At 36.3% G+C, this 14,630-nt stretch overlaps 1 protein-coding gene across 1 annotated transcript in view; it reads right to left on the bottom strand.

Annotated features, from left to right (window-relative positions):
• EMB (embigin) overlaps window positions 1–13,804 on the bottom strand; it is a 128,129-nt gene extending 114,325 nt beyond the window's left edge. Inside the window, exon 1 of the mRNA XM_010857185.1 lies at window positions 13,504–13,804. Within this exon, the coding sequence (XP_010855487.1) occupies window positions 13,504–13,576 (73 nt within the window). The 5' untranslated portion in view covers window positions 13,577–13,804. The remainder of the gene's footprint in view (window positions 1–13,503) is intronic.
• Between the last annotated feature and the right edge of the window lie 826 nt (window positions 13,805–14,630).

Below are 14,630 nucleotides of genomic sequence, written 5' to 3'. Positions count from 1 at the left end.
GCCTAGCGGGCTGCAGTCCATGGGATCACAAAGAATAGAACAAGACTGAAGTGGCTGGATGGTGTCACTGACTCGATGGACGTGAGTCTGGGTGAACTGTTGGAGTTGGTGATGGACAGGGAGGCCGGGCGTGCTGCGATTCATGGGGTCGCAAAGAGTCAGACACAACTGAACGACTGAACTGAACTGAACTGAACTGAAGTAACTGGACATGCATTTATTCTCTGTATTTTAACTGAACTTTTTAGTCATTTACATTTTTACATATTTTACTTATCTGATAATCATGAAATAGGAAAAATCTTCACTATTTTCCACTCAGATAAGAAATGCTGCTATGAAACCTGCAAATTTATACCAGAGATAGGCAGTGAAGCACTTCTGAAGTGTGTTTGCTTTCTTCATCTCTGCTCCAAAAACACACAATTTCAGAAACCTTTTTTTTTTTTTTTTTTTTACCACATAAAGGCATAGTTCTTTTTAAAAATGGCATTGGAACCACTGGAAATTCTCTTAAACTACAAGCACTAAGTATAACATGTTTTATATTTAACAGTAACAGCAGTTATTCTATTCTTAATGAGAGTCTACATTACAAAATAAAAAGAATAGTTTAACTTAGGGTAACTGATTCCATTAATTTCTTTCTGATAATTAATATATGTATATATTGCTTTACGTGTATTTAGAAACTATTTTTATCTTATTCTTAACATTACCTGTAAAATTTAGGTACCGTAGCAAAATTTTACAAGCTAGGATTTTACTCAAATCCTATCTTCCAATGGAAATCTGCCTGTGTATTCTTTTGGCAGTCTATTTTGCCATTTATCCATCTGTAAAATTTTTTGATCTTTTACAATGGGCTGGACACTATTTTAGGTGCTGAAAATACAAAGCAAGCAAAAGCAAAAAGGGCTCTGGCCCTACAGAACCTGTGTTCAGTACAATGACCTAAGCTAAAGTGTAAAATACAGTGCAAAGGACTCAGGAAGTTCTAAAAATCAAGAGCTCAGTGCAATCGCGAGATGAAGCAAAATAGCAATAATAATACTGTAATCTAGGTTTTGCTCAAAAAGTGAGCCTCTGCTTCAAATTTTATTACAATCAAAGTACAAAAATGTCACTAGAAAGACAGCACTTGGGATCGAGATGGAAATGTATAAGAAACTGCTCAAGTTAATGGAATGGAATTAATCATATTTTAAGATTTCTAGTGTGTGATATTTCATTTTTTAAAAAACAATTTAAATGTGTACATTTACTCCCAAAGTATCTGCAGAGAGAATAGACTAGTATACAGTATAGGCTTCTATCTTAATATGCTCACTATAGCTGAATGTTTATACCTTGGGATTTGTGAATGAAACTAAATGTTTACTCCTTGGGCTTTGTGAAAAAGTGTCCTAAATATTTCTTTCTCACAAATTTAAGTTAGGTAGAATATTGTTACTCATGCTTATAGCTAATTTTCTGGTTTTTTTAAAAATATAATTTCTATATATATCCTTCCTAGAGTATATCTTAATTGTAGAGGTTTTAACCATTTGATTTTTCTTTTGTGTTCAGTTGGCTTTGGTTTGTGTTGTTTATTTGTTTTACCTTGTTCTGTTTGTATGGAGATTTAAAAAATAAAAGTAAACTCTACCATTTAAAAAAAAAAAAGAGTAAACAGTTTATATATGAATTTGTATATGCATTGGAGAAGGAAATGGCAACCCACTCCAGTGTCCTTGCCTGGAGAATCCCAGGGACGGGGGAGCCTGGTGGGCTGCCGTCTATGTGGTCGCACAGGGTCGGACATGACTGAAGTGACTTAGCAGTTTATATATGAAAAAAAGACACTGACAAGAAACATCCTAAAGGGCTCATTCTCATATATATTTATATGTGTTCATGTGTGCTAAGTCATTTCAGTTGTGTCCAACTTTTTGCAACCCTATGGCTCCTCTAGAGAAGGCAATGGCACCCCACTCCAGTACTCTTGCCTGGAGAATCCCATGGACAGAGGAGCCTGGTGGGCTGCAGTCCATGGGGTCGCTAAGAGTCGGACACGACTGAGTGACTTCACTCTCACTTTTCACTTTCATGCATTGGAGAAGGAAATGGCAACACACTCCAGTGTTCTTGCCTGGAGAATCCCAGGGACGGGGGAGCCTGGTGGGCTGCCGTCTATGGGGTCACACAGAGTTGGACACGACTGAAGTGACTTAGCAGCAGCAGTAGCATGGCTCCTCTGTCCGTGGGATTCTCCAGGCAAGAATACTGGAGTGGGTTACCATGCTCTCTCTCCTCCAAGGTATATTCCCAACCCAGGGATTGAACCCACATCTCCTGGGTCTCCTGCATTGGCAAGCAGATTCTTTACCACTGAGCCACAGGGGAAGCTCAATAGATTTATATTATATAAATACATGGGCTTCCCAGGTGGTACCAAGCTTCAGAGGTAGCTCAAACAGTAAAGAATCTGCCTGCAATGTGGGAGACCTGGGTCAGGAAGATCCCCTAGAGAAGGAAAGACAACCCAAGTATTCTTGCCTGGAGAATCCCATGGGCAGAGGAGCCTGGCAGGCTACAGTCCATGAGGTCACAGTCAGACACGGCTGAGCGACTTAATATAGTATATACTCCAGGTGGCGCTAGTGGTAAAGAATCTGCCTGCCAATGCAGGAGACACAGGAGATGCAGGTTCAGTCCTGGGCGGGGAAGATCTCCTGGAGAAGGAAATGGCAACCGACTCCAGTATTCTTGCCTGGAGAATCCCATGGACAGAGGAGCCTGTCCATGGAGAGACAATCCATGGGGTTGCCAAGAGTCAGACATGACACAGCAACCAAGCACACATGCCTATCAATTTAGTCTTATAAGGAATTTGCTCATGCAGTCAGGGAGACTGAAAAGTCCCAAGATCTGCAGGCTGAGTAAGCAAGCTAGAGACTCAAAAAAGCTGAAAGCATAGTTCCAGTCCTTAGGCCAGTAGGCTTGAGACCCAGGAAGAGCTAGTGTTTCAGTTCAAGTCTGAAAGCAGGAAAAACTGTTATCTCAGTTCAAAGCCAGTCAGGCAGAAGGAGTTTCCTCTTACTCAGCTTTTCTGTTCTATTCCTGATCCAAATATGAAATCTCATCCAAACACCTTCATAAAAATATCCAAAATAATGTTTCACCAAATACACGGGTCCAGTCAAATTGACACATAAAATTAACCATCATTCGTGACTTTAATTAGTATCCTTTGTCTTCTCAAGCTTACAAATAATTCCATAGCATTCAGAGGAAAGAGAGAGAGAGTTGACACAATAACAACCCACTGACAACTACTTACTGCATACTTACTGTTTGTTCACAGACTGCCTTCTATGTTTTGGTCATCTGTCTGTGAATCTAATCTGTGCAATCAGACCTAATCCATTTAGGTATATGCAGCAGGAGGTCAAGATGAGATGAAGAATTTTCCTGGGAATTTAGGTAGTACTAAAGGGTAAAAGGTTAGCAACAGAATGAACAAGCAGAAGTAAAGATAGGGATAGATATGACACATTAGGATACAGAGTTCAGTTTACTTGGAGCAGAGTATGCCTATGTATCAGTGATGGGAAATAAGGTTAGACAGGTAGGGATGCGGTAGTCCATTTATGAGAAACTTGAAACTTACATAGTGCATCTGTATAGTGCTCTACAATTTTAAAACTGCTTTCAGATATTTATCTTTTTTTAATCCTTTAAACAAAACCACTTTTAACAACTTTGTAAGGTATATATTGTCATTATTCATTTTTATAGTGGAGAAGGCTTATTATTGTATAGACATTGGAGCACTCATCTGATTCCTACATCCGTGCTCTTTTCCCATTGAAGTGCCATTCAAGGACCATTTATGATTCTTGAGCAAGGAGTGTTACTATAAAAACAATGTTTTAGAAGATTTGATCTTAGTTTATGAGATGCATTGAAGAGTGGCACCTGGAAGTCAGGAGGAGGCAATAATGCTTTGTGCTTATCCAGGCATTAAGTGTTACCACAGAACAAAGAAATGTAGGAATACTGATATGAGTGCAGTCATTTTTAAAGGAAGAAATGATAAATTCATAGGTGTGATCTATTAATATGTATGTAGTAAGATATACAGTAAAGGCATAGGGATAAGAGAAATAGATTCCCACTTTAAAAATTTAAAGAGATATATTTTATCTATTTCTAAGTTTAAATTCACCTTAGTTTTAAAGCTGTACAAATGTTCAATGTCATTTTTGTCTTACATCATCTTGTGATACCCCTCACATTTAAGGGGAAAAAGCTCTCACAAGAAGTTCATTCTCATAAATTTAAAATCATCTCATGGAACACCCAACAGATTGAAACAACTTGAAAAAAAGATAATTGTTGAAAGTACTTCTATGTTTAAACTACTTTTTTTTTTTAAGTCTCTCTTTTCTCATGATAATGACCTTCATTATAATACTGCTAAAAATATCTCACAAACACTTTTGGACAATGCTCATATATAGAGTGTAGCTCATATATAGAAAATTGAAAAATAGGCCCTTAGCAAGAGAGGATTGAGAGAGAAGGCTATTCTGAGAATTGAAAAATCAGAACAAAATGAATCATTAAATTTCCACTTATTTTTAAGATACACATTGAAAGCAAACTTTGAATTTAATTCCATTGACCTCTGTTTCCTTTCTGGTTTGATACAGAACAAATACATATTCCTTTAGGATAAGAAATTGTCCAAGCAAATAAAATAAACGTAGTTCTTGTAGACTCAGAGCAAATCCAGTCATTTAAAAGACTTTGTCATCATATTTACAGTAACAGTCAAAGAAAAATTGGCTTTTATAGGTAGAGTTTATACTGACCAATTCTCCGTTTTGTTTGGTTTTGGACACTTACTCATTTAGAATTTAGATAAGAAATAAAATATTTTTTTCAAAATATTTTTAAAGATTTTTATATGGATCATTTTAAAAGTCTTTATTGAATTTGTTACAATATTGTTTCTATTTTATATTTTGGGGGGTTTTTGACTATAAGGCATGTGGGACCTTAGCTGCCCAACCAGGGATCAAATCCATACTGCCTGCGTTGGAAGGCAAATTCTTAATTACTGGACTGCCAGGGACGTTCCAAAACACTTGTTCTTTATCTTACATAAAGATTCAAAGAATGGAAAAGAAAACACAAAATAAATATGACATAGTTTCTACTATTTAAGAGTTTAGAAAGAGACTTATGAGTGTCAGAAAAATGTAGCAATTGTTGTTTTAGCCAAACTCACTACATGTGAGGAAGAAATAAGTCCAAATTGAGTTTATCTAAATCAATGGTAGAGTTACTAGGGTGAATGAGAGTAGGCACGATGGGTATCAGGTGGTGTTTAAGAGGGAATGTCCGTAATAAAGCTTCATCTAGATCTGTCCTGCAGGACGGAGCACATCTGAAACGGCAGTGGGGAAGGACGAACAAGCTGGATGAGTGTGAGGCACAGCTTGACTACTGGGAAGTGTGGGGCCAAGGGCCCTGCATGTTAATAAAGAGTCTCTAACTCAGTGGAGGGGAAATTTTTTTTTTAAAGCAGCATGGAAATCTATCATGAGACTTCTATAGACTCAAGATACTTCAAAATGAAACTGGCCAAAATGCCAAACCTTACATATTTTCCACCAGAATGCAGAAATAGAGATTCTCTCTAAAAGTATGATGTTTTGATTTCCTGTAAAAAGAGAAAGCAAGGGAAAAAGGAAAGAACATTTTGTCAGGCTGAGTTAAGTACTTTCTTACAAAAATAAAGTTCAAGATTAATAGTAATTAGAGGGGAAGGCAGGTAGGGGGAGAGCAAAATGGCTTAAGGGACCAAGTGTATGGTGACAATGGAAACTAAACCACTGCTGGCGAGCACGCTGTAATGTATACAAAAGTCGGAATATAATCTTCTACACGTGAAACTTATATAATGTTATCAGCAATATTGCCTCAATTTTTTAAACCATCAGCAATAAAAATGTAGTTCTGCCTCAGACTATCTTTTTGTTTCCTATTGGCAGAAAAAACAAACAATACAATTCAAACAAACCTTAATATAAATTTTATTTTCTTCCTCTTTACCTTATGCATAGTTGAGCTACCTATAGATCATTTATTCCACCTACAGAATTGCAGAAAAAAATTGTAAACCTTTTCCCAATATTTTACAGAAATAATAACCTATTTGTGCTTCATATTTGATTGGCTTCATGTAAGTTTATTTTCCTTTAAAAAAATCACATATCAAAATGTGAGAAACGTTCCTTCCCCCATCTCAAGCTATGTTTCAAATTGCTCAGGTGGTGCTATCATCAGGACTTTACCTATTCTTTCTGCATATATGATAATCATCATTTGTGTTTCTTACAAGTCTTGTAATTTTTACTAAAATACTGATTTCCTGCTGAGATACTTCTAGTGCATACACACCGTATTTTTGTTTTCTTTTACCCATCTGCTGGTTGTGAACATCAAACTATAACTCATATCCAAATAATCAGAATCGATGTTGGTAGACGGTCAGAACTCAGTAACTGAAGACTAAAGAAATGAGTGACTGGATGAATGACAAATGAATGGATGTTAAATATAGCCGTGTGGGAGAAGGGATATATTGATTATATCTGTAACTGATCTGGAAAAAAAAAAGATAAATATCCTGGCAAGATAAACTTATATTTCAGCATTCAACTAAAATTACAAGTAGAGAGTAGAAACAATTGTAAAATTGTATCCTGTGTAAGTAATACATACAATTATTCTCTGTGTAAAAGTTTTACAATATTGTAGATAAGATTAATGTCACTTTGAATATAATACCGTGGATGATACATATAATATTGATTTGTGGATATGTGGAGTTCTTTTCCCCAAGTGAACTTTGAACAGATGTTTTGTAATAGAAATGAGGGACAAAACCAAGGCAGACTATCTACACAGCAATAATAGAAATAGTTAATAACTCCTAAATTCCAGTCACTTTTTAAAATACTTATGTGCACATTAACACACTTAAGCCTTACAAAGACCTGAGGTAGTTACTAGATTCTTCCCATTGTGCAGATGAGTAAACTGAGGCATTTAGAGGTTAAGTGATTCCTCCACAGAAAATGTACAGAGAAAGGGGAGCCTATGATTGAGTACTGATCAAACAACCATCACTGACAGGCAGCGGGCATCTGTGTTGGTGCAGAACAGGCTCCCACCCAAGTTAACTCACATTTCTCATGTGTCTGTGGAATACTCTAGCAGATTCTAGGATTTATATTCTATTTACCAATTGGTTGTTCTTCTCATATATGGGAAATCTGCTTCAGTTCTCAAACGTGTTTCTTCTTGATGAATAACTGAATCAAATTCACAAGTGGGGACTCAGCTATCCCAACGTCTTCTGGAAATCAATATTAATATACTCTTGTTCAACACAGATGATACCAACTAAGCATCATGCCCATAAGCTACACATCAACATGTGAGACATCTTCAGTGTGCCTGAACTGTCCTACCCTTGTGTTAACTTACACATTAAATTCTATGTATCTTTCAAATTCTTGCTAGGCTGCCATCTCCTCAGTGAAGTCTTGCTGCCCTGTATTTTTTTCTGTCTCGTACATGCTGTTAGTATGGCACCATTATTCTAGATTAAAATTTTTTTTACATCCCATTCTCACACTAGGCAGTCAGATTTTGAGACTAATTATGCTGTTAGGGCTGCCCAGGTCTGATGTTAGATGCATTGCAAATGCCTGAGAAATAAATTGAAATCTGACTGCTATATCAGCACCGTTGCAGTCTGATTTACACGACTACCTTTACAGCTCTTTTTAGCTAAGACATGAATTAACTCCCATTTGCTGTGAACAATTTGTTTCATAACTTCCCCCAAATAGTCCACAAAGCTATATTCTTCCCATATGCTTCATTCTTCCTATTTTCTTGATATTCTTAGTAATATTTTTGCATTTGGAGGGAGCTTTTTATATGCCTATTAAATTTAAGAAGAATTCTACCAATTCAAAGTCCCCACATATATTGATAGTGGCAAATTTAATACAGTGCCCATTTTTACAAAAATATATTGTCCTTAGAATTATAAAAAACAACATCTAATTCTACCAAAATGAGCTTACTAGCAATTGTTATTCCCACTCAAGGATAAATTCACTTTTCAAATAAATTTCCCTGACTATGAAGTTCTGTAAAAAGTAACTCCTATTTCTAGCAGGAAAGCCGATTAAGAAACCCTGCCATCACTGTAAATGCCTAGACACAGCAGGTGAAATATAACAAAACTTATTTTAAGCGCCTAAGTAAGTTTTCAACAAAGAGGCGAATTGGTGAGTACCAGAAATAAACTGGAAACTGAAAACCAAATGATAAGCATGTGAATGGAACCTGAGATGGTCCTGTGATGTGTTTTTCCTCCCAGAACTTTAGGGACTCAAGCTGTACATTCCCCAAGACACGAGGAACAAGGGGTGTGCTCTCCAGCCTGTGCAAGACAAAGAATTGGAACTGAGAGAACGGAGTGGGGACCCTTACATGTCTACACGTTTGGTGGATAATTTATTTTTTTAAATTGCCCAATGTCACGGGCAGATAATAAGAAAGCTTATCCCATCTCTTCCTCTGCTCTATGTGGAAAAAATATATATATATTGGGGAATATATTATTACACAAATATATTCCCAAATAAAGTGAAATTCTAGTCCTATGGTTACAACGGGCTTGAGGGTAAAATTAACATGTACTGTTAATGTGTCATAGTGTCCCTGAGGCAGTGATTACCATTAGGCGACCTGGTACAGCTAACACAAAGCTGTTCCGTATACATGTGTTCTAGGCCACATGTATAATCTCACAAGAAAGGGAAGACGAAAGTGCTAGAATAAACTAACAATTAAGAACTAACAGCACGTATGGAAATCACAGAAAAAAATAGCCATGAAAGAGACTGATCAGACACAACAGGGAAATTAGAGAGACTCAAGAAATTGAGCTGCAGAGAGGTAATCTAAAAGGGAGTATAAAAATATTACTTATAAATTTTTAAAACTTTTATAAATGCCCAGAGGAATAAACATGGTTGTGTTGACAGGTAACACAAGTAATGCACAGACACAGAGTGTGGAGGTCTACAGGAAGTAGAGATCAGACAGTCAAGATGAGAAAAACAGACCCGTTTAGGGGAAACAGTTTGAAGGAGAAGAATTTAGTAAAAATAGCATAATTTTGGTGCATATTACAAAACCGTGAGGAGTAAGGTTAACCACATAGAATAAGTCCATTTCAGGGCTTCTTAGGTGGCCCAGTGGTAAAGAATCTGCCTGCCAATGCAGGAGCCACAGGAGATGCAGATTCCATCCTTGGGTTGGGAAGATTCCCCTGGAGGAGGAATTAGCAACCCATTCCAGTATTCTTGCCTGGAAAATTCCATGGACAGAGGAACATGGTGGGCTATAGTCCATGGGGTCCCCAAATGTCTGACACAACTGAACGGACTGAGCATGCACGCAAGCCAAGCAGAAGTAGACAGTGTGGTTGGTTTCCAACGTCCACCCCCTCACTTCCCCGATTAGAGGCAGTATAACGGGAATGAAACTCAGTTTTGGATGGGTGTGCTTTATCCTCCTTGCCCAAACCATGTGTGACCTAGAATGCAGTACTTTAATAGTGAAGGACAGGGAAGCCTGGTGTGCTGCAGTCTATGGGATCTCAAAGACTCAGACACAACAACAACAACTTTAACTGTAGGAACTCTGCCTGCAAACAGCCCCTTGACACTCCATGCCTCTGGTAAATTCTATTCCCTTCTGAAATTTTAGTGTCAAACAAGATAAAAACAAAACAAAACACACAAATGAAGCACTTTAAAATATCCCTGCTGCCTTCAAAGCAGTACGTATGTAGTAGCCTAACAGATATTTAGAATTCTGATTGGGGTAATGAAGGAGAAGGGAATGCAAGTAATACAAATACAAGTACAAGTGATGAGGTGATAAATGTTTCAAAGCCAGGTGGGGGGTTAAGGGCTGATTTGTAGCCTTTGCTGATTTCTATGATATAAGCATTCCCACCATGACTGACTTCAAGCTTCCCTTTAACAACCAGCGTGCAAAATGTCTGATTATTTAACACTTGATTATCTCAAACCACTACAAGTTGGCTCCAGCACACTGCTGTCAGCCGACACTCAGAAGACAGTATTGTACCGTCTCAGATACACCCTCCCATGAGAGTCGTCTATTGTATTTTCCTAACTGGTTGTATCAACCCATGGATAGTAAATATTCTCAGATTCCATAAGTAGTGTTACTGCCATCTTAGGTGTTTGATGGTAATGTGGACTTTGTCTTTGTCTTCAGATAAATAGAAAATTTATACTAATGGAAAATTGGGAAACAATAAACCAGAGTCTATTTTAAATTGGACTCCCAAGCTATAAAATATTATAATATTTCTAAATTTGTTGATCATTTACTCAGCAAAATGTATTCAACACTCTCTAGGCACAGTTTGTCTTCAACCAACCAAACAATTCCGTCTCCCCTGCTCCCAGAAATGTTCTTTAATTTGGTTTTAAAATATTCCATTTATTTCTTCTATGTAAACAGGATAACAGGCAATATCTGTACACAATAATCATATTTTATAAGTATAAATTGTGGAAGGAAAGAAACATACTTAAATGTTTAAAATATGACAGATCATGGTAAAACATCTGCAAGCAGAACTTTTTTTTTTAAATAAGCCACCTGAATTTTGGCAAGTCACAAGATCAATAATCCACTATGAAAGTAATTAAAATAATTGACTGTAGTACTTTTTGTAATAGAAAAAATCTGAAATGTCCATTAATTAGAAAATAAATTTGTGATAAATCCATAAAATGGAATGTTACATAGCAGAGAGGATGACTAAATCCAAGCTATACAAATCCATAAGGGTGAACCTTACAAATTTAATATTGAAAAAAACTGCCAGCTTATATATATACTATGATGCTTCTTAAATAAAAACTCTAAAACTTTTGTATATACATATTAGCAGTTCAGTTCAGTCACTCAGTCGTGTCCGACTCTTTGCGACCCCATGAATCACAGCACGCCAGGCCTCCCTGTCCATCACCAACTTTATACATGGACTTATATACATATAATCTGCCATTCATGGTGGTAAAACAGAAATCTCATGAAAGTATTTCAGTAACCTCATAAGTTGAAAGAAACTTTATGGTATTAAAAAGAGATTCATAATTAGCTTTATCTATATCAGAATGTTTTATTTCTAAGTTGGTGATTTGCATACAGATTTTTGTTTACTTTTTGTCCTTTTGGAATGTATGAAAATTTCCATATTTTAATAATTAAAAATGTAAAATCTATTGACTAAACATTTATAGCTTCACAATATTTTGTGATTTAAACATTAGTCAACAGAGTATTATACTGTGCATAAAAATCCTCATTAATCTTTCCTACTTTCAAGTTTGGAAATTAATTTCTTCAATATTTAATTAACAATATGTCACTAATGTTATTAAGGATACTCTACGCAATTTCAAATCATAACTTGCAGAGTAATATATTTATAAAACATCAGAATTAATAACTAGGAATGAGAGATTAGTGTCATCTTACTTAGAATAAATATAAAGATGACACAAATTCAGTCTCTCTTTGTTATTCATCATCCACGTTTCATCCCAGGAAGATCTACTAGATTTTTCACGCTCAAGATTTGTGATGTCATGTGAATGTGTATGCTGGTACATGTGTGAACACAAATATGTGTTCCCATGTATGTGTATCCAGAGAAAAGTGTCTGTGATATAATTTTTAATTATGGAAATTGATCCAAGGAACAGAACACAAATTGTAATTAAACAGGAATATTTAGTTTTTCTGAAACTAAAACATTGATTAAAGAGACCCAAAGAGATTAATTCTCTGACCTAGAAACCCTAGCTTTGCCAAATTCAGTATTGAAATTATATATTGGATATAAACACTGTTGAGAAAACTGAATAGGCTAAGGAGAGTATTTCTTCTCCTTCCATTGAATTTTAAGGTAAGATTCAGGCAAAAATTGCCTTGCAAAGGGTTGGGTTTGGGAAAACAAAAGTCCAATTAACCATAGATTTTCAAAATTCTATCCCCAGTGGTCTAGTGGTTAGGATTCTGCACTCTAGAAATTCTAGGCCTCCTTTGATCTCTGACCAGTTTTGTGACCTTACTTCTCTGATGTTATTTTTCTATTTCATTTTTCTCTCACTTGTGTAAATTATCCGATGTTCTCTGTGTATGCAATCCATTCTGATTATATTTATTTGTTATAAAATATTTAGTAGAATTTTTTTTCCCCAAGACAACCCATGACTTACATGTGCCTCAGAATTTCCCCTGAGATACAGAAAGTTTCCTAGCACTACAAAAAATGAAACAAGATATTTCTCTGGTTCATCCTTGGTAGGAAAAATTTAGATTACTTGGCACCTAAAAGAACAAATAATGTACATGTACTTTCCCCAAAATGAGGAGAAATAGGATGATTTACTAGTGCTTGAACTTTTCTAGTCAGCAAGGGCCACGCAATTTTTTTGTGTGTGTAACTAATTTAACTTTATCAAATTCTAGCACAAATTTATTTAAAAAAATATATTTATGACCCTATATGGAATATTTTTATGCCCCAAGTTACAATTTAAGTAGGATTTATTTACTTTCAAATGGATTTGTCTAACATTTTAAATATTTAATTTAAAAAATTAAATCTTAATTCAAATTTTAAGGTGAACATTTATTGCATAAGGTGTTATTCAGCTTTATTTTAATTAAAATGTTATATTAATTGACATCTTGCATACATAAAAATGAACTTATGGTGATTCTTTTTATTCTGTTTTGTTTCATTTTTAAGTAAGGGTCGAGTTGCAGGTGTGACCAAACCAAAACCTCAATAATAATCCTCGTAGATGAATGAATATTCTGAAATGTACAACTCTAGTTTGATAAAGTAGTGAAGATGAGTTCATGGTGGAAATAAAATATAGTGATATCATCACAGGGGTTCCCTAGTGGCTCAGTGGTAAAGAATCCACCTGCCAATACAGGAGATGCAGGTTCGATCGCTGGGTCAGAAAGATACCCTCTAGAAGGAAATGGCTACCCACTCCAGTATTCCCACTTGGAGAATCCCATGGACAGAGGAACCTGGTGGGCTATAGTCCATGGGGTCACAAAGAGTCGGATATAACTGAGCAACAACAACAATACCATCAAAAGAAATTTAATCTGTACCTTCATAAGAAATGTTGCTTTTTTAGGATGAAAGTACAATTAATTGCCACATATCATTATTTGTTTGAAGTAGTCAACTCCTTTGCCAAAAATAGTCCAAGAGGGAAAACTTCCCTTTCTTTCTTTACCACCACCAGCAAATTTCCCCAAAACTTAAAGAACAAGTTATCTTACACTTACAAATGCTCAACTGGCTTCTCGAGTCTTCTGACCCCAAGAATAGACTTTTGTCAGGTGCCTGCCAGGTTCCCATGTCCACATCTGTCCCCCGGACTCAACAGGCTGCTTGCTGGAATGTCCTGCTGTCACCACTGGCCCTTCATCTGCCAAAACCGCCAGTGTCTCCACTCTCCCGGGTGTCAGCTGGCCCAGCATCACCCTCATGCACCAGCCACCAGGAGAACTGCAGCAGCCCATGTGCTCAGGCCCGACTTCATAGATTTCACCATAGCTCTGTTTCCTCCCATCACATCTAGATCCAGGTAAAGTATTCCACCCTGAGACCTGAAACAGGGCTCTGCCAGCACCTAATAACAGAAGTGTGCAGGTTTAATGCCCCATAGACTAACTTAGACTAAATAGAGTCAAGAAAATGGGAAAAGCTAGCAGATAAATTCCTGTACTTTCCTTGTCTTTCAGACTGTTCTGAGTAACAAAGATTCCTTAAGACCTTCCTCGAAGACTTCCACATTGATTGTCAGAAATATGTTGTGCTTCCTTCTGAAGCTGTGGTTGCTGGGTCATGGACCACCTTTCCTTCTTCCTGAACTCACCTCTTTGACCCACACTCTTGTTGCCCTGGCACTGATCCTTCCCATAAAGTCTTAGGATGCAGGCTCTATTTTTCAGGGAGAAATAAGACATCAAACTTTGGGGGCATACCTAATCTTAAAGTTGTAAGAAATCTAAAATACTATGGAAATAATTAGAAATCTTTCTGCAAAACTCCACTTGAGTATCCATAGTTATCATGCCTTAACAAGTCCCCAGAGTTTAAAAAAAATACAAAAGACAAAGTTCTCCTTAATCCAGGAAATTAACCTAGTTCAGGAGAAGATTTTGTTTTTCATACAGCTCTGTACCATGTGATGTAAAATTCTTACCATTTTTTAAACCTCAGTATAGACTGGTAAATGATAACAAAATAATTGGAAAATGAGTGTTTTTAAAGAAATATAGGAAACATATGATTAGTTTACTATGGAAAATAGATTTTATGAACAGTAACTATGAACATTAACAAAAAAAACTCATTCAGTTTTTTTTTTTCTTATGGTCTTTATTGAAGTATAATGTATATATACAGT

This window comes from Bison bison, unplaced genomic scaffold (assembly GCF_000754665.1).
Source record: "Bison bison bison isolate TAMUID 2011002044 unplaced genomic scaffold, Bison_UMD1.0 scf7180017864378, whole genome shotgun sequence".
NCBI lineage: Eukaryota > Metazoa > Chordata > Mammalia > Artiodactyla > Bovidae > Bison > Bison bison.
Note: the sequence above shows the minus strand (reverse complement) of the source record. Positions and strands in the feature narration are given on the sequence as shown.